The sequence below is a fragment of the Osmerus eperlanus genome, chromosome 1 (assembly GCF_963692335.1).
Source record: "Osmerus eperlanus chromosome 1, fOsmEpe2.1, whole genome shotgun sequence".
NCBI lineage: Eukaryota > Metazoa > Chordata > Actinopteri > Osmeriformes > Osmeridae > Osmerus > Osmerus eperlanus.
The window spans coordinates 20,955,554-20,979,025 of record NC_085018.1 but is presented as its reverse complement, the minus strand read 5'-3'; the positions used below and the strand labels follow the sequence as shown (position 1 = coordinate 20,979,025).

The window sequence follows — 23,472 nt, the reverse complement described above, 5'->3', positions numbered from 1 at the left end:
TGTTTTTTTTGGACAATCTTGTATAGAATTAATAATAGCCATTGAGTGAAGTTCCCTTTTAAACTGCAACATTCAATGTCGTCAATAAGTTTCTCAAAAGCAGTTTCCTGTGTCATCTTTGCACTACATATTGCCCTCTTTTATTTCATATTTGAAGAAGGGCGTTCCCTAAAATGAATCCGTCATGAACCATAAAGCAATCATGTCATCAGACTTTGACTTGGAGAGTAAAATGTGAACTCTTTTTTGTGGACATGATACACTTCTGCTGAGAAGATCATTTGGCTCTCATTTGACCTGGTCAGAACAGTGCCCTCCAGATCCCCTGTCAGGGGGATGGAGAAAGGGGCTTTGCCCAAATGCCACTTGGGAACCAAGAATAGACAACTCTCAGGATTTCTATTGATACACAGTACTGTATTTAAATGTTGTATGTGTAATATACTGTACTATAAGTTTGCTGTACTTGCACAGTTTTTTAAACTTATTTTTGTTTTATAACTTGAAAAATAGATGTGATTTTTTGTTTTGTTTTCAATTACTGTTTTTCTATTTCTATTTACTGATTTTGTTATGGTAGTGTTATTCTGCCCTGTCATGGACAAGTGATTATCTGCACATGAGCAATTTATTTTAATACTTGGTTTCTCTGTAGTTTTAATTTAGCAATTACCTCTCATTCAAATTGAAGTCAAGCATTACAGATAACTACATACAATGTTATATTATGTCACATACCAGTCATGTGAAATACACAAAGCTTACAGAGAATAAGTCAGTCTATGTGCAAGAGCTAATGGCCTTGGGTAATAGATTCGTTTGAATGGGCATCAGGCAGTTCTTCCTTTTATTTTTTTGTTGTTGCTGGTTTGCCTGTAATAGGGTTTGGGTGGTGGTTGAGCTCAACTGTGAAATTCACATTGCACATAATTTGAGAATAAAACTTAAACTTAAAGTTGTGACCATTATTTATTAAACTGTTGTATTCCATACACAAAGGCTATAGAATAAGTACAGATGTTATATACCCGGACAGGCATGTATAAAGACAATGGGAATGGTAGCCTACTTGGCCATATTTATTGAGGATTGACCGTATATCTTTTTAAGAATATTTAGCTAACCTGAAAACATGTATTTTTGGGGACAATTATTGTAAACAATGCTACTTACAACCTAATACGTTTAAGATGTGATAATTGTGGTTATGCAAACAAGAAGCACGAGCGCTGAGTAACGTAACACAGGGGGCAAACGAGGCAACACGTGACGTATAAAAGTCAATAGAAAAGGCTAAAACACTACTATGTTAACAAAATCGAAAAAAAACTTGCAGGGCAACTGGGTACAGAGGAACTGCTTAAGGTAAGTCACTAATAAAATGGCGTTCCTTAGAAATATGCATAGGAATTCACGTGCAACACTACTCTGCGACTGTCCACGTGTAAAATGCTGTTAGAAAGAATTTTGCACTAAATCAGGTCATATGTTTAACTGTTGGAAGTTACGTGCTACTATTTGATTGACCTCACAGAGGCTCGGATGGTTTTGTATGGTATGTGACTTAAACGTAACGTACAGCTCACCTTTTTGTCATTTTTGTTAAATGTTTGTATTTCTCAAGTCATACATACAGTAAGGGTAACATGAGCAAAATACTGTTAGCTGCATCCTTGAAGAGCCAGTCAGCAACCCTGTTCTATCATTAAGACAAAACTTTTCAACATTAAATACCTTAATAATTTAAAGTTAAAATTGCAGTATAGTAAGGCTATAAAACTATATACATTCTCATGATGCAGGAGTCATTTAGATCAATTATTTAAGTTTGCAAACTACTCTACGTAAACTACTTAAACAACAACTTTAAGGGCTAAATTAGTTCCAAGATGATGGTCACATGCTGTTTGAACTTTGAGGCTAGGTAATCCAATCACTGAAGTTGCGGAGTCACATCCAGTAGTTCTCGACATCACAACAAGGCTCTAAATAGGGAGCAGTATCACTCCACACTGTTAAGAAAGCCTGCAGTGCAACAGGAGTAAAGCATTCAGCTTGGTATGATTTAAAGTGTTACAAGACAGTTTACAGATCTGGCAGATTGTGACATGGCTGTGTCTTCTATGTTGCAGAACCATGTCCGCTCGACCACCATCTACCCAGGGGGCTTGTCCAGATGGAGGCTGGGGCTGGGTTGTGGTCTTTAGCTCCTTCATCACCATTGGCTTCTCCTTTGCTATGCCCAAAGCCATCACAGTGTTCTTCAAGGACATTCAGGACTACTACTCAGTCTCCTCCAGTGAGATAGCCTGGATATCCTCCATCATGCTGTCGTCTATGTATGCTGGTGGTGAGTAGACAAATCACACTAAAGCCGATCAATTATTTCCCAAAGTTTGTTTGTTGATAATGTGCGACAGCAGTTTAGTTTCTTTATTAGGGTGTGAAGAAGACACTACCTCATGTCTCATTGAGTCTCTTGCCGAAGTGGTGGACTGGCATGCCTTTTACACCAAACATGAACATGGGTGTGGCAGCTTAACGTAGAAGCACTCATAGGCACTAGTCTGACTGGTTTCACGCCCTCTCCATGCTTTCATATGACCTGCAAGGCTAAAAAGCGTAGCCAGATCAAGCATACTGTGTCGTCACAGGCTCAAACAGTGGTCTGAAATGCCAAAAGTGGTGTTTTATGTCAGGAGTACATTAGTCTGATTCAAGAAATTATAGTTCTCAGATACCTCGTATGAATTACAAAATGATATAGAGTCATTACATTAAGAACATTCATAATATAAGATTTATGGAAATCAATCAGTGGGTGCAAGGTTACAGGACATAGCTTCCTGACTCACCTGCAGTCCCTAACACAAAGAGCCCAGCCCGTGAAATATCCCCCTACACAGACTCAGAGGCAAGCGGCTTCATCATGTTGTCCTTGGCTTGGCTTTTGCAATGTCACCCAGTGGAGGGAGAGACAGAGAGAATATATCAGGGGGTGGGTTCACCACATTTGGACCACACACCAGGTCCCCATGGACGACATGTGACAGCCACTTCAGAAGACCTATGACTTAAGGATTCACTGTGATGGCTATAATGGGAGAGGAAATTGGGATGGGGTCTTGGATGCCTCCCCATGCCAGTGTCACAGGGAGGATGTGATGTATATGTGACCCTGCAAGTACAGCCTCCTCGCTAGGGGAGATGGCCTTCTACTGTGTTCAGGTTATGTCAGAGAATACCGTTTATTACAAAGGCCCTTTGAGTGGTAGTCAGGAATGTTTGCTTTAGAAAACTGGGACTTTCCGCTGTGGAACGGTGCGGTGCACATCTGCATTCAGATGATTAAGGAAACAGCATGCATTATGCATCAAGGTCATTGTCATGCTATCCACTAGACTAGTGAAATGATTTGTTTTTCCACTGTAAATGTGAAAAGCTTCCCACTTAGCTACATATTCTGTTTAACTGTCCTGTCTTTATAAAATGCATAATTCCATATCTTTGTAAATCACCAAGAAGGATTCATAGGGTTTGCGCAAGACATGTAATCAATTTTGAAGAATGGATTTTAGGCAAACAAATCCACATGTTATCCTTTTTTCCCTTCATGTGTACTCATAAATTAATCATCTTTTGTAAAGATGCTTTTGGAGAAAAAAAAGAGAAAAAACTGTCCGCCAACATTTGTAATCCTTTTATTGTTTACAAAGAATTTTCAATTATCACTAGCCTCGCAGAATTCCATTTCAGCACAGCTTTGAAAGGCAACATCTTACCATTTCAATAACCATGGCATGACTGTTTGTGTGATGGATGTTTCCCAATGTTCTCATATAAATTGAGACAGAGTGATGTGCTATTCTAATGTTCGAGCTGTAGCAGGTGTGGCTTGTGTGTAACAGTGCAATGGAGCCATTCTAATCAGCCACACTCACAATGACCCTTTCTCTCCCCCCCCCCCTCTCTTTCTCTCTCTTACGCATTTTTTCTTTCACAGGACCTATTAGCAGCATGCTGGTCAACCGTTTTGGAAGCCGCCCAGTGGTTATGGTCGGCGGCTTGATGTGTAGTGTTGCCATGATAACTGCTTCTTTTGCCAACTCCATTACACATTTGTACATATGCATAGGAGTGATCGGAGGTACCCATCCATTTCTTATCCATTCTTTTGATTTCCTGTGTTTTATATGTACTACATGCAATTTAACTGTTAGTAAGAACCTACAATACAATTGTTGGTTGATTAGGACACCACACTAGTTAGTTCAGATAAAGGCACATGGAAATATAGTGTGACTAAGACCAGTAAACAGCATATTATTTGTATAGGAACAAGACAAACGCTCACAAAACCTAAAGTCATATAGGATCAGATTCAGGTACCTACATACCAATTTTGTAAAATGTGAATTAACCAGTCTCCCGAGTCTCACTCAGACCTTAGACTTGTTTACCCCACCACTGGCCCTTCCTTTCCCAGCCCTGGAGATGCTTCTCTGGGGTAGATATCCACATCCTCTCAGACCTTAGACTTGTTTACCCCACCACTGGCCCTTCCTTTCCCAGCCCTGGAGATGCTTCTCTGGGGTAGATATCCACATCCTCTCCTGGTCTCTAGCTGCCAGCTCTGGTTCCCCTGGCTCACCTAGCATGCTATCTGGCTGGGACAATACGTCTATCCGTGCCACTGGGCTCTGGGGGGATGAAAGGAGGACTGTAATTAAGACAGGGTAGTCTGTCCCAGTGAGGGTGGCCTTCTGTGGCCTCCGGTCCTGTCCCCTCGGCTACCACCCTGGTCCCCTCCCTCGAGTGCCCTCCACCCTACGATGCTCATTACCCAGCCTTGGACTAGTGGGGAGAATTAATATGGACAGGAGAGGACTGTTAGGCCAAGTGTGGGGCCATGAAGTTATCTCTGTCATCATCCCCCAGTGTCCTCTCTCTATAACATGCTGGGACATGCCCTTCCCCTCACACTCACTGAACTGACCACTTATGTGGAACACTTTTTCAGTGTTGAGTTCAGATGCAACAGGACTTGTGTAGCATCTTGCCACAATGTGTTTGACTTATAACAAGAACTGCAATTCTTAAATCAGTGTTCTGAAGACCATCAGCTATTCCCTCTGTTCAGACATATACAGTGTTTGAGAACTGTACCTACCTACCTAACCACCTAAATTACCAGACCTTTTCTCAGTTAAATTCAAATTAAAAACAAACCTTTTCTCCTATGCAGCAGATAGGTTTACTTTGCAAAGGTCCAATGTTTACATACAGGCCCTCTTGAAATAAAGTGAATACAACTTATAAAAGTATCTCAGTTGGCCTTGTTCAGTAGGGGATTGTGATCTGGAGACATTTAACAGACGTGAATGATCAAATATAGCAGTCAATCTAGCTTCCAGTAGCTCTTCATCTTCAAATGTAGACTAATTTAAAGAATAAGATGCTCATTTACAGGGTGAAATGCTATTAAATTGGATTTTTTGGAGAATGGAGGTTGTAGTGAATGAATTACCCTGAGTCTCTAATTTATTTCCACTTAAATGGAGGAATCATTTCTGAAATTATTCCAGCTTCCAGTAATGAGATTTTAGTTGGCAATGTGAAATGAGATGGAGCGTTAATGTGCACAAAGTAGAATTGGTCTTAATTTAATCCTGCTAGCACCTCCAGACGTTTAAGCTCAGAATGCTGCCTCAGAGAATGGAGAGTGTGAAACGTGACTTCTCTCCTCTATTCCATTACCCACAGGTTTTGGACTGTCTTTTAACCTCCAACCCTCACTGACCATCATTGGGAAGTACTTTGTGGTCAAAAGACCTATAGCCAATGGGGTGGCCATGACCGGAAGTCCAGTATTCCTTAGCATCCTGGCACCCTTCAATCGGTTCCTGTTTGACCACTTTGGTTGGAGGGGGAGTTTCCTCATTCTTGGGGCTCTGATGTTGAACTGCTGTGTAGCTGGGGCCCTCATGAGGCCCTTGGGTGACCCGCAACCAAGGTGCCTTACCACACAGCCCAATGGCATCCCAGCCGGAGCAGCCCAGTACCAGAAGCAGACAGGGGCTGTTGTGATGGGACAGAGCACCACACAGCTGAAGGGAGGCTTCATGAGGAGTGTTAACAAAGCCCTGGACCTCTCCCTCTTCAAACACAAGGGCTTCCTCATCTACATTGTGCCCAATGTGCTTTTGTTCCTGGGGCTGTACGCCCCTGTGGTGTTCCTGGCGCAGGCTGCAAGGAGCAAGTATGCAGATGAATACTCCTCCGCCCTCCTCCTCACCATCATGGGATTCGTGGACATGTTTGTTCGCCCAGGGACCGGGTTCATAGCCAACACCAAGTTTGTCAGGCCAAGGATCCACTATTTCTTCAGCTTTGCTATCGTCTTGAATGGTGTGTGCCACCTGCTCTACCCCCTGGCTCGTGGGTACTGGGGCCTGGTGGTGTACACTGTGTTCTTTGCCGTCGCATTTGGCATGCTGTTTGCTCTTGTTTTTGAGTGCCTGATGGAGATGGTAGGACCCCGGCGCTTCTCCAGTGCTGTGGGACTGGCTACCATCATAGAGAGCTGCCCAATGCTGCTGGGGCCACCTTTAGGAGGTAAGACCTACACACACACACACACACACACACACAAATAACTCCCCTCCACTTCCGTCCCTACTCAGGGTGCTGATCAAACCACAATGCCAATCTTGGGTTTCAAAAAGTAGAGGAAAAGTTCGACTTTGGAGGACTAAGACTTCCTAAATGACACTGTAAATGGAATTAGTGCAGGCTGAGGTAGTGTGGGCAGTGTCCCCCTCCCCTCTCAGGTTCTTGGTCACGGGTCCCGCACTGTGGAGCTGGAACAGCTTCCCAGGGTGTCATTATTGTAAGACATTCCAGTAGAATTGGATTATCATCGGTGAGCAGGGCAGCCTGGAGCGCATGGCCAGCCCACAGAAAGGCAGTAATTGGTCACGGTTATTTACTGGTGTAAATAAGCCGGGCGCGCTTGGGTTTTCAGGGCACGCCCGCTAGAGGATTCATCCTCCACACAAATTATGGAACGTTTTTTGGAGCTAAGAAGCCGTAAGGGTAATGAAGGTCTCTACGCGCCTCTCGTTCTCTTTATCTATTTCCCCTCGGCCTACTGCTGCTGACTGCAGCACAGGCGCCGTGTACAACACGGCAGCTTCCTGAGCACTGCAGTCCCCAACATGAGCAAAGTTCCTTTCTCTACACAGCTGTTATATGCCCTTTGGTTACTTCAACGCTTGAAGACTGAACTATTTGTTTCTTATTTTCATGGAAAGATTGTTACCGTCACACAACTTCTTCACTGTCCTTGCAGCAATTTTCCTTTTCCATATTGCTCTTAATTGACTGTAGCCAGCATCTGTCTCTCACAGCACCTAATCGTTCTGCTAGAGTGTCTTGTTATAATCAAGAGAACACCGAACACTATCTCCTTTCATTCGGGCTCAATTATCACCCCAAAGTGTAAGTACAATGGCAGACACCACTGGAGACAGCAGGAGGGGCTCCCCTGTATGGGAATCAATTGGCAGGTCGAAATATTCCTCTTTCTCCCGCCTGACTTTTAATGAGGTGGCCCGCTGGTTGTTTTTCGTGTGACCCTGTTCTGAGGCATTCGTTTTAATGGGGGTAAATAAGTACCTCCCCACACGTTGAGCGTACTTCTGGAGGGGGTAGAATCTCTACATTTCCCCTTACAAGTCTCCTCGTTACTGCACAGCACTCTGCGCCACTGCCCCAAACCTCCAGGTCAGCCCAATTAGGAGGAAGTGAGTTAATTGCCATAATTAGCCTTTTGCTTTCTGTGTTTAATGAATCTCAGTTCAGACTTCGCTCATTATAGGCTTGTACCTGGGCCATAATTAAACCATGAATATGCTAAAAAAAGGAGGTGACTCGAACAGATGGACTTCATTATCGTTCAGCCAATCAAGGGCTGTCTTAATGAGGGTGATGGTCATTTGCACACGCCCACAGGACAAAGCACCATCAATCAGATGGTGCCCGCATGGTGCTGTCTTATGACCCAGGGGCAAAGTGACCCCTCCCAGCACACAGGCCCACACACACACAAAGGATAACACATGCCCTTATAATTATATTGGACCCCCCCAAAAAATGTTAATTGAGATTTAAGATTTTAATTGTCTTTCTTAACCTGAAAACAATCCCCCTATATAACTGAACCTTGGCTCATGATGACCTTGTGTTCAGAGCAATTGGGAAAAAAAGTCCATAAGTTGTTAAAGGAAAGTTTGCAATCAACAACAGTGTGACTTAAATCACAGACAATAATCCACACAAAGGTGTTTGATATAATTTAGTATACAAATCCCTTCATGTTCTGTTGTGAAAGTAAATTTATAGAAAAGACAAAACACTCCAAATTGAGTTCTGTTTCTCATTCATTTGAAACGGCATCGAATTAATGATACACACGCAAACAAATTGCATGAACCCCCAAAACATGTAGGCAGAAAGACTGTGTAGAGGAGCTGGTAGGGACCATAGATCAATCCCTGTCTGTGGGTGGGGGGCGGGGGGGGGGGGGGGGGGGGGCAGTCATGGGTGGGTGGGAAGGCTTGAAATTCTCAAATCTGATATAAACTGTATTTGTCACTTTTCTTCAGAAGCGAGCTAGATATATATCGCTCTGAGAATAGGCCACTCTCCTGATTCGTTCTAGTTGCAGCAGGCCAAATTGCCTTCCCAGGGTTCCCTGGCGAGCGAGGCAGGGCATAATGGCTCCCAGTCATTTCCTACACAACTCCTACAGGATTGGCCTTTCTGGCTGGGCCGCAGTTTGAGAGGGGCACCAGAGCATCAGCCATCATACATCTCACACACCTCGGCAGTGAAAATGCGTACATGCAGCACCATTACTTTTGACAGTATGTTTGTTAAATGGTGTCGCCACTGCAGCATTGGTGGACTGTTTGTTGTATAGCAGCCATTTGCATCTATAGTATATTTTCTACTTCTTGTTGTTCTTTCATCTCCATTGCTGGGAGACATTTTTCTTCTACACAGATACGATTTGTTAAACCTTGTGGAAATGTCAACAGATACCCTTCCAGAAAATGTCACCGTCCCTTAATCAGTGTGCTGGTTGTCCAGTGTTCCCTGTAGCATGACTCTCTGTTTGTCTCCATCTTCTCTCTGCTCAGGAGCCCTAGTGGACATCACAGGTGACTACCAGTACCTGTACCTGACCTGTGGGTCCATCAATCTGACTGCAGGTGTCTTGTACTTCATCTTGAACATCTACTACTACAGGGTCCTGGAGAGGGAGCAGGGCCAGGGGCAGGTCCGAGATGAACAGTCCCAGGAGAAGGGCCTCATGCTGGGGGTGAAGGAGAGAGGTCAGCCCTTAGCATCTGAATCAGGACAGGCAGTAGTGGAACAGACTCAGGCTCAGGCCTTGGAGGAGACCACTGCCCAAGAGGAGGAAATCAAAATAAAACAAAAAGCAGACGAGTCTAAGTAGCACATTATTTTCCAGTTAATAAGTAGATTATTTAATGCTTTTGTAAGGTACTGTCTACTGTCACCTCACCTACCTCACATGCATATATTTTTTATGTATATGCCTTTTTAGGTGGTTGTAATGTCATTGAATCTCAGGGAACTTCTTTCATGCATTCAGTTGTAGTCTTGGCAGACATTGTGTATTGTACTGTTTTTTTCCCAGTATTTGGTATCATTCTGAGGAACAGTGAGTATTTTTCAAAGTGTTAAGTTAAAGCACATAACTGAACGTATGGACACAGATGCATTGTAGTGGTGGGTCTCTCAAGTGAAACACTTCATTTTTATGCAGTGTTAATATTTTTGTTGATGTTGTTGCCAATTCATGGCATGCATTTTTTATGAACAAACTGAACATCCTAAATAGATTTATATTGAAAAACATGTAAAGTCTTTAATAATACAGTTTACCCCAACAGATCAGTTTTCTCTTTTAACTTTGGATATTTTGATGCATGATTTTGTCTAAAGTAGATGAGAAAGGTTAGGACAACTTGAATACTTTTTCAGATTTGTGTGTGTGCAATTTAGCTCCAGCAAAGACCAAGCAGTGCCTGTCTGCATCATATCCAACAGAGCAGGTATGTAAATAGGACTCAACAAGAGAAATGGTGTCAGGTCTAGATCTGTACCATGCAGCTTTCACTGTTTGTGGCCGTGTCCAATTTTTCACACCAATTAGAAAACGGTGGAACAAGTTTGAAAATGTCAGCAGCTAGGGTGTGACTACCTAATGAAGCAAGACCCGGATGTTCCAGCCCAGCACCCCCTCACGGTCTCAGGAAATAAATTACACACATGCACACACATACACACACACATACAGCGCAACCAGAACACCCCATGTAAGGTCTTAGGACGAGCCAAGGTGGGGTAAGCTCGTGAGACCAGGGGATGGTTGCAGAGTCGCCAGATATGTTTATCATTCTTATGTATTTCATATCTCCAGCTTGCTGACCTCATGTCCCCTGCCCCCTGGGTTTTCCCACAATGCCCAGTGGCCATTGTCCTTCATGGTGTCATAGAGACATTCTAGTGTTTGGGTCCGCTGAGATGACTGCGTGACCCCTCTCTCCCCCACGTCAGGTCCAATATCCACCTTGCGCCTTTACACTGTTGGGATGAATCTGTTATACAAAGGCTGGTATTTAATTTAATATGTTGGTGTAATCTTCAGTCGCGATATTAGATTTCATTATTTTACTATTCTTCACAAAACTCAAATTAACACTGACTTCTGAATGATATGTCAGTTCTGCTTAAGATCCAACATGCTATGTGGAAATCAAGTCTTACTCTTTGCTAAGAATGGTATTGCCACATCCAGTACTGCTCTTCTCCAGGAAAACTGCAGATCTATAATCTTAACAGTGGCCACAATGTAAGATAATGGATCTTTATCCTTAACATGGACCTTCTGACCTCTGGAACCTGGTATATCAGAACGGTTTAAAAACAATGGTTAATTGGATGAATTTTGAGTTGTCTTACTTCAACACTACTGATATCTTAGGATCGCCCACAGTGGTCCCTGTAGGCTCACAGCTCAAAGAGCACCGTCTATCAGCCCCAGACACTCAATAGGAGGCATGTCTTCAGATTAGATCCATGTGTTCAATCAGGACCTGCCACGTTGCTAACTTCACAGCAAACCTGCAAGCCTACAGAACACAAATGAACACAGCTGTATGTATGCATGACAACACACATTCTCAGCATTGGGGGTTTCAGTTTAACCTGTAGACCTTGTTATTTGTTCCAGCAGTGTGTCTCTGACCTTGCCTGGGGGATGATGACAGCCCTATGCTGTTTCGACATCAGAACCATTGTCATCTATGGTCTGTATGACTGTGGAGAGAGACGTGATATGCAGGAGTCAATGTGTGATACACTATACTATTGTATATGTCATAATATGTCCCCATTTAAATGATCTAACCCATTCAGTACATGTACAGGACATTAAATTGCACCACAACAACTTTGTGAGGTTGCCACAGTGGTAGATCAAAAGGCTGTGGGTTTGAAAACCTCTGAATGTCACTTTGCATAAAAGGGTATGCAAAAAATGGGAAGGAAATAAATTTTGCAAGCATTTAGAGAAACTCTACCCCTTCCCTGTACTTTGACATGAAAATAACAGATTAATTGACAGAAACTGCATATTTGACATTTTAAATCAGCAATTAAATACAATACATGGTGTTGTGAGTTGTGTGTGTAGGTTACTTCTCACCAACTGTCATTAGGAAGGTCAGAGACCTGAGGCTGAGACTCTTCTTAGATTAGCCACTCATTATTACAGTGCTAAAGTCAGTCAAGCAGACTGACTGAAGAACCAACCATGAAGACAGGAGCTCCTGCAGCACAGACACGTCCTCTGAAAGCTTTTTGAAATATTTTGAGTGTCAGAAATCAACACAGTACATTTGCTGCTTAGGAAAGAAGACACATGAGCTAAATCAGCGGGAAACAGAAAATAAATCAATGTCATTGGTGGACAGAGATATAACCTTCCAACAGTTTTCTCTCTCGCTCTCTTTCTATCTCTCTCAAAAAGTCTCTTAGAATTGGATAGGAAATCTTTTTGTAACTCCTCCTTTCTCAGTGTTTCTGTGGACTGGGTTCTTTTTTAAAACGCCAATAGTAAAGCTGCGGCCATAATCTATCACTCTCCTGTCCACATCTGCGCTCTCTCTCTGCATCGGACAGCGGCTATTTCATGGCTGGCCTTGTCATCCCTCCAGCAGTGATAGATCCTGGGTCACTTTGGTCTTGGTACAATCCACCTCTCCCTCCATGCGACCCATCTCCCTCCCACAGATCTCTCTTCATGCATTATCTATTCACACCAACATTTGACATTGCCTTTTCTGCACAGCTCTCCGAGGAATAGAAAAGAGGCACTGGTTTCACACTGTTCAGCAACCAAGCACATTGAGATGGAGGGAGGGAGGGAAGGAGGGAAGGAAGGGGGGTGTCAGAGGAAAGGAGAAACGAAGGGAAAACTACAAAGCTAGGTGGAAGGAGAAGAAACGTAGCGAAAGGGAGAGGGGGGAAAAAGTGTGAAAGCCCCAGGAAAAAAAGAAAGTAAGAGCGCACTTACTGCTGGGGAGGAAACCCCTTTTCATCAGTCATCCCTCGCTCTCTCTTTCTGTCCCGTCCCTGGAGCGAGGTAGGTAATGAAAGTAATTTAACGTACATCTATAATTAATTTGCTCTCTTTTGGCGTCTACTGGCGATCGGCCCATGTGGCTGGGCTGCAGCGGGTGATGGAGTGTGTTTATTATGTGTGTGTGAAGGAGCTGGCATGGAGGGGCAGAGGGCCGGTGACACGGTGATTCTGGAGCCATCACTCCAGCACTGGGCTGGGGCAGGAATATGGGCCACAGCTGGCCTCCCCTTCTCTCTCCCTCCTCCTTTGCTGCAGACTCCTGGAGACACACAGCACGTAGGACCGCCCCAGGCCAATGTTCTCTCACTATGTGGCCCCCCCTCCCCTCTCTTTCTCCCTCTCCCTTCACTCTCTACCTCTCCCTTTCTCGCTCTCCTTGTGAGCGTACTGTTCTTCTCTCTCTATAAATCTCCTCTGCATTACTCTCCTGCCCCTCTCTCGCCCATCCCTTCCTTCTTCGTTCCCTCTTTCCACTCTTTATCTGTGTATCTTTTCATTCTTTCTTTTCTTCACATAATATTCTCCAATATCTTTGAGAAAACCCACTTAATGCACTTCAGGAATCCGTTTTTTACCCAGAGCGCTTCACACAAACACAGTTCAAACCCCACTGCCCTCAGTGCTGTCTCCTTTTGAAACTCACTGCTCTTTGAATCCAGGCTTTTTGAAGAGAATGTCCTCTGCATCTCTTTTTCAGAATGACTCACTCACACCCCCCCCCCCCACACACACACATTTTTTCTCTCTCTCTCTCTCTCTCTCTCTCTCTCTCTCTCTCTCTCTCTCAATCATTGCTCCCCTTTTCTCTCTATCCTCTCTCCCTCACACACACATACAATCTCTTTGTCCTCCATCCCTCCATATCTGGACGTGATTAAGGCTTTGTAAACAGCTGTGGACTAGGGCAGTAGGTGGGTGGACTTTGCCAGGAAGGTGGCCACACGTCACATTTTAATGGGCAGCATATGGAGCGTATGACTGATGAATGTGGCTCATCCCATGACAGGTGCTGAGTCGTCTGTTGCACTGACCCTTACTGCACAAGAGGCCAAATCAAAGGACACCTTCCTCCTTAACTTTCACCCCACTGTCCACGTGAACAGACATGCACTTTTACAGACTGTCACTGGCTCCCTCATGTTTCTCTGAGCTTGTAACAGTGATAATGTACACGCCCACTCATTCATGCATAATTATAGTGACATGCATAACATCATCTCAGTCTGGTTTTATTGACAGGAATTGCACTTTCTAGGTTACGACAGGTACATTCATAAGGCTTTTGGTTTTCTCGCTGGTGAATCAGACATGATAAAGCAAGTAAACAAACAAAGCAAAGCAAACTTTGGATTATTACTTCAGGAGTAAGTAACTCTTCATATATTTTCCTGGGGCTGCCTTTCTCAGAAACAATTTACATGAAGGTACATTGACTACCATGTAACTAGCATTACTTGTAGTAACAACATTGTAATTACAAAGGCACTGCTATGTAGTTACACTTCATCACAGTCTAATGTACACGTTATTACACAAGTGAAACTTGGTATGGGGGAGGTTGGGTTTTCCAGGGGTAAGTGGATGTTAACATTGATCTTGTTTTGGTGACACAACCTTCAACTGCCTCTTTACAACATCCACTCACCCCTCACACCCCTCCCTTCTACTGTGCGTTCTTACACCTTTGCAACAACCTATACCGCTAAAACTACCATTTAATGACATGGTCATTAATATGCATGCACCTTTCTATTATGCAGGAAGAACAAGGTTTATAATTACTAATTCTTCAGGGCCAGCCAACCATATTTATCTTTTCAGATGGTTTCCAAAACTTCTGTACGATGACACCACACCACTTATTTTTGATCATATTGTCATCCACTATTGTGTGCTGGTGGTCAATGCTGCTGGGTGAAGAGATTACTTGTTGTAATTGGATCTTCTAAGGTAAATGACCTTGCAGCGTTCCTCCCTTGTATAAACTGGAGATGGGAGATCCAGTGTGACACAGGAGCCCAGAAGATGTATTATGATTCCATGGAAACTGCCGCCCGCAATAAGGTCGCAGAGGAGGTGTTTAATTAGTCCAGTAGCCCTGGGGAGGGGCTTTTTATTACCTCAATATGTCATAGGAGCACATCAGCTAGCGACCTGCCACCACCAACATGCCTGCAGAAGAGAGGGAGAGAGACAGAGAGACAGAGAGACAGAGAGACAGAGAGACAGAGAAACAGAGAGACAGAGAAACAGAGAGACAGAGAGACAGAGAGAGACTTAGGTGTGGTTCCTTCTGTGCCTTCTTGCATTATTGGTCACCAGTAGTAATTATTTCACTCATTATTTACTTGTGCTTTTAGAATGCCAGCTGATCTGGGGACCACTTTGGCCAGCAGAGAGGAGTGGCATCTGTTCCATCCTGCCCGCTTGTGTGTAGTGCCAGTTGGACGTGTCACTTCATCATGGGTTCACTGTGCCAGTGCTATTATCACTTGCCAACCCTGCGGATAGACACCCAGTTAGAGCATGGAGCAGTGGACATTTACACCAAACATCATTAGCTGAAGCAAAGGAATTGTGTGTGTGTCCATGCATGGTGTATTTGTATGTGTGTGTGTGTGTCCATGCATGGTGTATTTGTATGTGTGTGTGTGTGTGTGTCCATGCATGGTGTGTGTGTATGTGTGTGTGTGTGTGTGTGTGTCCATGCATGGTGTATTTGTATGCGCGTGTTTGCGAGCTGCTTGCATGCGAGGCTCATTTGTGAATATACTGTCGGGCTGCTCAGATAGTGCTGCTACGTATACAAACTGATCAATAAAGTTTGTAGAAGAGGGCAGCAGTTGTAAGTGTGTATTGTAGCCTGTGGTCTGTATGGTGTGTCTGTGTGTTCATGGGAGCCTCAGATTTGTGTGGGTGGTGTGTTTTTGGCAGCCCTGGCTCTTCTTGTTGGTTCCCGGTGGCTCCCCACGTAGTGACCGGTGGGGTGGTTCCCCACGTAGTGACTACGATACGTGAGCCTGTCTGAGCCTGCGAGGAGCCCTGGGTCGCTACAGACACACTGAGTGCTGACAGCTGGAGATGACATCCTCAATGCCTGTCTAGACATGAAGTGGAGCATTTCAGCAGAGTGGATGGGATCTGGGTGGTGGGAGGAGGGCGGCTGGGCACCAGACCATGTTGGAGACCTGTGTTTAACACGCCCACCTCTCCAAGGTCACTAGGCGGGAGTCGGTGGTAGATGAGTTTGTGAGGGTTACTGTCCCCTCGTGACAGGCTGGTGATTTCGTGTGGATGGAGCAGTCTGGTTGACTACCTGGGTGGACCACAGACTGCTTGTTGGAGGTGATTCATTCGGTTTTTATACATCTGAAGTAAAACGTTGGCCAGTTATTGGCACAGTGCTTTTTGTATTTTTATTATTTCTCTACGGTTTGATCTATGTTCCCTCTCATATTGTCAATGATTTAAGAAAGCAATCTGAGAGCTCCAGGAGCTATAGAGGACTGAGGGAGAGTGAGCAACAGGCAGTCACTCTGTTTTTTTGTATTTTTTTTGCAAACACTAGAGGTCAGTGTTGCTCCACTGTTGAGAGGGTCACTTACACGCACACACGCGCACACACACACTTTCTGTCTGTCTCAGTCTCTGTATCACTGTGGTATGAAGCTTCTACCCAATATATCTCCGTCAGGCTGGTTAAGCAGGGGTTTGACAATACTGACAAAAGGTAGCAATGATTCTAAAAGTCAAGCTCATAATTTACACATTGTGTAAAACGTGCCAAACGCTGGATGCAAGTAGTACTTGACAAGGACAACTATGACTGTAATAGAGAATATAAACTTTACATTAGAATTAAAAGCACTAATCTTGCCTGATTTTAACAAACACGTATGAGACAACAGATTTAAATTCAGCTATAAATCCCCCCCTACTATTGATTGGTGAACGTGTTGTCAACGGTTAGGTGTGATTACTGCTGACACGAAGGCCGGGGCTGAAACACAGCCTGGTAATAGCAGCGATGCGCTGTGCATATTAAATATAGAAGAGATCCTCGAGGAGTAATTAATATCGCACTGTGGTTATGAATTTCCAGACATAAATGGCCAATCGGATTTGCATGGCTAGCACTCTGGTAATTAAGACACATAGGGAGAACCGTCTTTAAATGTTTAAACGAATACCCTCTTTCTCTTTATTTTTTTACTCGGTGGTCTTCTCCCGAAGGCACAATTTTGTGGAAAAACTATGTGTTGACATTTAGCCTTTTTTGCCTTCGCACAGATCTGAGGAAGTGCATCGGAGACATTTCACAGTTTGGATTGGTAATAGTACGGGGTGTCGAGGGAGAGCCAGCGTTGTTTTATAGACCCTCGACACTTGTTTCTCTTCGGAAAGTGGCCTTCAGTCAGTGAACGTGTGAGTAACTCCTAGCTTTTAAAGCTCGGCATCGGGGCTTCTTGCGTGCTGAAGTGTGTTCTCTCAGCTGCCTGTGTCCCGAGGGAAGACCCCTTCTTACCCTTCTCTTTCATTCCTCACTGGATTGTGTTCCCCCTGTGCTATCACTTGATGCCTCCAGAGGTTCCGTCGTGGTTTCTCTTAAATCATTCCGTCAAAAACCCGTCAGGTCAACTTCGCATCTGAGTGCTGTCAGAGGCTGGCAGAAAGTATTGACCTTGTGGTATACACGGTTATGCTAATCACTGACACTTGACATGCGATCATATTAGAAATCTTCACTGTTGACAGATGGCTGTTAACACGTTTTGTTTTGTGTGTTTTTGACATAATTTTGTGTATAGCTGTGTGCAGCTGTGTGCAGCAGGCAAAGCAATGGACAAAGTCATTTCCATGAATAATCGTCTCTATCCCATATCGGACACTGTGGGCTCTAGCCTGACTAAGCTTAGACAAGATCAAATGTGTTCACTATGGTGAAAGCATAACTACATTTGCACCTGCATAATCCCTCTCTAAACCCATATTTAATATTCCCATTTTATATGTGTGTGTGTGTGTGTGCGTGTGTGTGTGTGCATTTATGCCTGGTGGTGATGCGACTTTGTCCTCCCCTTTCCTCTGCAGATGTGATGACTGATTCCCCAGTAGTGGGGCTCTTCCCTCACTCTGTGTCATTTCCAGGCCATGTTCCCCTCGGGGCCCCTTCACTGCCCCTAGGCCTGACACACATAAAGCATGGGCTCAGTCTCCACAGCTTATTTTAGAGTGGCCTCCTTGGCTGAAAGAGAACTTTCACTTTATGTAAATCATATTAATACATCGGCAACCAAAGTTGCTCCGGAGGATTTCCACATGCTCTGCCCGAAGGTGAGCCACTGACAGTAATCTTTCTGTTGGGGGAAGAGACAGTGTTCGCATGGTCTGTTTGTCGTTGTGTTGCCGATGGAGGGAGGGGATTTAAAAGAGGTCACTCTCATATCATACTGCAGACGACCTGCTGGAGCGTGTAGAGTTAAGGATCAGGTACTGAGCTATATTTTTTACAAGGTCGTCTTGTATTTGAATGTGAATACATCCCAAATGTCTTAAGGTCAGTTGCCATGGGACTCTGAAGGGGTCTGGTTGTAAAGAGGCAAGAAGAGGGTGATAGCATTCCCTGGTGATGTATCTTTTTGTTTCCTCTGAAAACCCAAGAGCACTGCATCTTCATTGGACATAATTGCAACACCGGAAATAGGAAGTGCACATTAACTATCTAAAGCAGGGAGTGTGTGGGTGCATGGGCATGCGGGTGTGTGTCAAACCTTTAAATGGATCACGTTTCGGGGGGGGGGAACAACAACAGCAATTCCGTTTTTCCATTGAGATCCTGCTGCTTTGCTTTATTAGGTCTCTCCACTGTCTGCATCTCATCCCACCCAGCTCACACCTGGGTCCCTATTAGAGAGGGAGAAAGAGATGGGAGAGATAGAGAGAGAGGGAGCGACGGGGAGAGAGAGAGAGAGAGGGAGCGGGAAGATGATGACGATGATGAGAAATGACTTCCTGTGCGTTTCGCGTTAAGCACAGCTCAGTTTTGGAGCGAGCCATTGATCGCAGACTGAGGGAATGTTAATGTAATCGATACCGCCGCCCTGATGAGCATGTTCACAGGAAGTCGGGCCTGTCATCTTCCTCGTTCACCTTCCCCTGACGTCCAGTGGACTGGGAGGAGGAGAAGGGAGGGAGGGAGAGGATGAGGCTTGTCTGTCATTAGCTCCACCATTAGTTCACCTCTTTGAGACATCAAAGAGCCTTGCAGCTGGCAGGACACACACGGTAGAATGCTGATGTCTGACTTGTCGCAGATCTAAAGATCTCTCATCCCATTTGACACTACACTGTAAAGACACAGGCGCACATTACAGCAAATACTGGAGTAACCTCAGGCTGTTCGGAAATGAAAAAGTTCAACGACAAGCTCGTTCCAAATGTAGATCTCCGCCACATCTAAGTCCTCCTCCAGTGCCCACATAAGGTGCGAGGGACCCTGGGCACTGCCCGTGTCTACTTCCCACCCTCTCAGGCCACAGATGGGCTGACTGCTCACACACTCTCTCAGTCCCTGTAGCCCCATGCAGGTCTTAATTACAGCCCAGTCTGTGGCTCTCTGACTGGGGAGGAGAGCTGAGGGACAGGGACTGCAGACTCACCAGCCCAGAAGACTGAAGGTGAATACTGATGGAGCTACAGAGGTCTGAGATGGGATTCGGGGAGAAAGTCGAATTTATTAAGCTCTATTGTTTAAAGTGTTGCTGCATGTGTGCATGTGCATCCATGCACCTGTCTGTGTGCCTGCATGGGTGTTTTCAACAAAAAGCAAGTGGGCATGAACCTGGGGCTTGATTCTTCACACACAGTAAGAGGATCAAGCCATGTAGTGATGACAAGCCCCAGCACACACACACGTTTCATGTTTCTCCAGCAGACTGGAACACAAGCAGCAGCCTGATTACTGGCTTCGCAAATCACTTATTTACCATCTGGTCTCTACTGACTGAAAACCATCTCACAGCCCACCATTAACAACAACTGTAAAAAAAAAACATAAATGACAACTGGATTGCCTCATTTTGGGTTGAGCAGAGTAATAAAGATCAGTGATGAGCAGAGATGGCAAGTAATGAAGTACAAATACTTTGTTACTGTACTTAAGTAGATTTTTCAGGTATCAGAACTTTACTTCACAATAAAATGTTCTGACAACTTTTTACTTTCACTCCTTACATTTTGTACACACGTACTTCTTACATTTTAAAACCAGGCTCACTTGCCATCTTGGCACTGTTGTTCCACTGGTGTTCCACTGTCATTATTTTTTTGTTGTCTCAAACTCCAGAAGATGACCATCCCAAATGGTCACCTGTCCTTTGTGGGGTCATCAACCTCAGAAATAGTTAATACAGATAGCCATCTGTCCTACCATAAACAATCCCCCAACAGTTTCTAACACTTTAGGACCTCTTCAGAACTTAATGATCTCCCCTTCCTGCAAACAAGTTGTTCCAGCATGTTTCTTACCAATGCTTACAATTCGAACTACATTTAAAACGCATTAATTTTACATACCAAAAATTCTATTACAGAAGTAACAACTACTTTTTACTTAAGTATATGTCAGAACTTCTTTTATTTAACTTAAGTGAAAAATTGTAGTCAGTACTTCAACTTTTACCAGAGTCTTTTTAAATGTGAGTATCTGTACTTCCACTTGAGTGAAGGATGTGTGTAGTTTTACCATCTCTGGTAATGAGTAAGTAGATTGTTCTAAGTTTCTGTAGAGCAAAAGAGGCCTCTACCTAATAATCCACAAGAGAATGATCCTGGAAGAGCCAAAGCATTCTATCATGCTCACCCTGTCACCATCAAGACAAAGAGCTGCCTCTGAGCAAGCGCAGCAGGTCACAGGTGGGTCGCACAGCTACACACACACACACACACACACACACACACACACACACACACACACACACACACACACATACACTCCTTGTCACTAGGGACAGGGCTACAATGGCTGGAGAGCGTGCCCTTGGTTTGATCTTCAGGCCTGGCCACTCCTAATGGACATGCTGGCCAAATGCCCCCCACCCTTCCCCCCCGCTGTCCTCCAGCCCCCCCACCTCAACTCCCCCGCCGTCCTGTCAGAGTGCTCAGAGATGCCCCCTACCCTCCTGCTGGGAGCATGGGAGGTAGGTGGGGGTCGGGGGGGCAGTCGCCGACTCATGTTGTGAGCAAATGCAGCTCTGTAAGTGGAGAGTGAGGTGAGAGGAGGGGGTAACACATAGGCTCTCTACAGATCCACCTCTCTCTGTGATGATGGCCTACTCTCCTCTCTCTCTCTCTCTCTCGCTCTCTATCTCTGTCTCCTCACCCCTCTCTGTATCTATTTCCCCCCTTCCATCTTTCCCTCTCTCACCTCCCAGTGTGTACCCACAGGGTGAAAATCCTTCTGCTCTGGTGATATGGGGCTTGTAAGTTTGTTTTGGGCTGCATAATTCATGAAGGGCAACTCTGCAGCCCTCGTCTCAGCACTCTCATGTGACTGGCGTTCTGTCACGTCACATTCTGTGCATCTGCAGCCTGGCCGTGGTGACTGGCCAGGACAGGGCAGGATGTCCTCAGAGACCCAACATTCTTCTGATGTCCAGGGGTGAGAGGCTCTGCCAACACACCATGCCCCTGTGACCCCCCACCACACCTGTCTGTCTGTCTGTCTATGGCCTTCTACATTTACATTTAGTCATTTAGCAGACACTCTTATCCAGAGCGACTTACAGTAAGTACAGGGACATTCCCCCGAGGCAAGTAGGGTGAAGTGCCTTGCCCAAGGACACGTCATTTTCCTGGCGGGGAATCGAACCGGCAACCTTCAGATTACTAGCCCGATTCCCTAACCGCTCAGCCACCTGACTCCCTTCTAATCTCACCACCACTTGTGTAGAACTGCTTGTCTCTGCATTCCAGGCCAAAGTCACCTCTTTCCTCCCCTCTCTCACTCTCTCTCTCTCTGGCTACATGCTCTTAGCGTGTCTGTATCGCTCCCAGGTCCCAAGCTCTTTTTCTTCACACCCTTCCGACCCCTGTTTCCGTGGTGACATCTGTCCTCTTATCCCCATCTGACCACCTTTCTCTGGTGACCTCCTGTCTGAACCTACTCTGTCCCCCTGCACCCCCCACCCCACACCCCCCTCCCACTACCACCCCACACATTTGTTCCAGTAGGATTGTGCTGACTCACTCAGAGTACAAGTTTTTTCAACCCCAGTTTTATCCATACAGAGAGCCAGAGTTTTATACAGTCAGTACTTTAGACAGGTACATTTGTACAGATAGACGGCAGACAGACATCCCATCCAGTAAGCTTGTGTGCATGTGTGTGTGTGCATGTGTGTATGTTTTTTTTTGTGTGTGTGTGTGTGTGGCTCTACGTATGGAGGTATGTTATCCTGGCCAGAGAGGAGACTCTCCAGAGCTGAGGGAACTGCTCCCTGTGCCCCCATCCTGTTCCTGCTTTGATTTCCAATATGTCCACCCACCAGGACAGATGGCTGAAGAGGAAACACTTCCTCCGCCGTCAGTGTGCATGCGGCCCTCGGGCCCTGAGGCGGACAGGGGCAGAAATTGGAGGATAATGTAATAGAATATTTGATTGGGCTCTGATGGGCAGGATACTGGGAACGCTGCCATAGTAATGTGTCTGTGCTCGGCTGGGCCAGGCTGGGCATCCCTCCCCCTCCTGCTTGTGATTTAATAACAGGCTGTTTGCAGCTCAGCGCTCGGCCCTGGGTTTGAGGCCCAGGAAACAAGAGCCATGCACTTCCCGTGCCTGTCAGAAGGTGCTAACGGTGGGGCAGAAATGCTGGTGATGTGGACATAACGTACCGCTGGGTAAATGAATAACTCATGCCTGGGACATTGGGATCAGCTGGATCAATGCCACAAACTGAAAGTGGACAATTTAACTGTTACACACACACAAACACACACAAATGCAAAAACAGTACACACCACTGTTTCTCACGCTATGTTCTACCATCCATTCAGATATTTTGGTTTCTTATGTTTCTGATCCCAGCACAGCAAAATAAATGGAATAATGGGAACCCTACAAAACCACAGTTGGAAGCTTTTCCTTTAGTTTCATCATCTTCCAAACCCAGTCTTATTGACCAATCGTCTCCACAAAGAGAAACTAATCACTCCACGATAGCAGCTGGAACTTTGAGAAAAAAACGAATGCCTTAAAGAAATCCATTTTCCGTGTGTGCCCGCCCTCACCTGCTCCCCTCTGGCCTGAGACAGGCGTCCAAGCTGCCATCCATCAGCTGGGACAGCCTGAGCCATTCACACCCCTTCAAATCAGCCAGACATTTACCCATGCTCCCCTGTGGGTGGGCGGTAATTGCCCAGCGCCACTTTGAGCTGCCAGGCAGGCTTCCACGGGACTGAGGGAGAGGAGGGGGAGGACCGTCGGGAGGAAAGACTGGCAGGACCGGCACAGGCCATGTGGCACCGCAAATCTGATGACTCTTCAAAAAGCGATGCCTCTAATTTCATCATTAAGGCCTCGTCTTGTCTCTTTTGGCTGGTGGTTCCCCAATAACCCGCCGCACGGTGATGCCAGCGCCCCTCGCCGCCATGCTGACAGACAATCTGCTGCCTCAGCAGCCTGGCGCTCGCCCTGCGAGAGCTAGCGAGCTAGCGAACGAGCGCTCCCTCCACCC

The 23,472-nt window shown here is 45.3% G+C and overlaps 1 protein-coding gene across 2 annotated transcripts; it reads left to right on the top strand.

The window, feature by feature from the left end:
- The first annotated feature begins 1,219 nt into the window (after positions 1 to 1,219).
- LOC134026791 (monocarboxylate transporter 2-like) lies at positions 1,220 to 9,987 on the top strand. Of its 2 annotated transcripts, XM_062469766.1 has the most exons (6): positions 1,220 to 1,365; positions 2,133 to 2,350; positions 4,004 to 4,147; positions 5,764 to 6,615; positions 9,204 to 9,224; positions 9,313 to 9,534. In XM_062469766.1, the coding sequence occupies exons 1-6, from the start codon at positions 1,307 to 1,309 to the stop codon at positions 9,387 to 9,389; spliced, it is 1,371 nt and encodes a 456-aa protein (XP_062325750.1). In that variant the 5' UTR covers positions 1,220 to 1,306; the 3' UTR covers positions 9,390 to 9,534. The 2 variants fall into 2 exon arrangements, with proteins under 2 accessions (XP_062325750.1, XP_062325741.1); XM_062469757.1 differs by having other exon boundaries at positions 9,204 to 9,987.
- Positions 9,988 to 23,472: the final 13,485 nt, after the last annotated feature.

Coding starts and splice junctions, on each gene's coding strand:
- LOC134026791 (XM_062469757.1), top strand. CDS start 1,307: ATGTTAACAAAATCGAAAAAAAACTTGCAGGGCAACTGGGTACAGAGG. Junction 2,351..4,003: donor GTCGTCTATGTATGCTGGTG/GTGAGTAGACAA, acceptor TTTCTTTCACAG/GACCTATTAGCAGCATGCTG. Junction 4,148..5,763: donor ATGCATAGGAGTGATCGGAG/GTACCCATCCAT, acceptor CATTACCCACAG/GTTTTGGACTGTCTTTTAAC.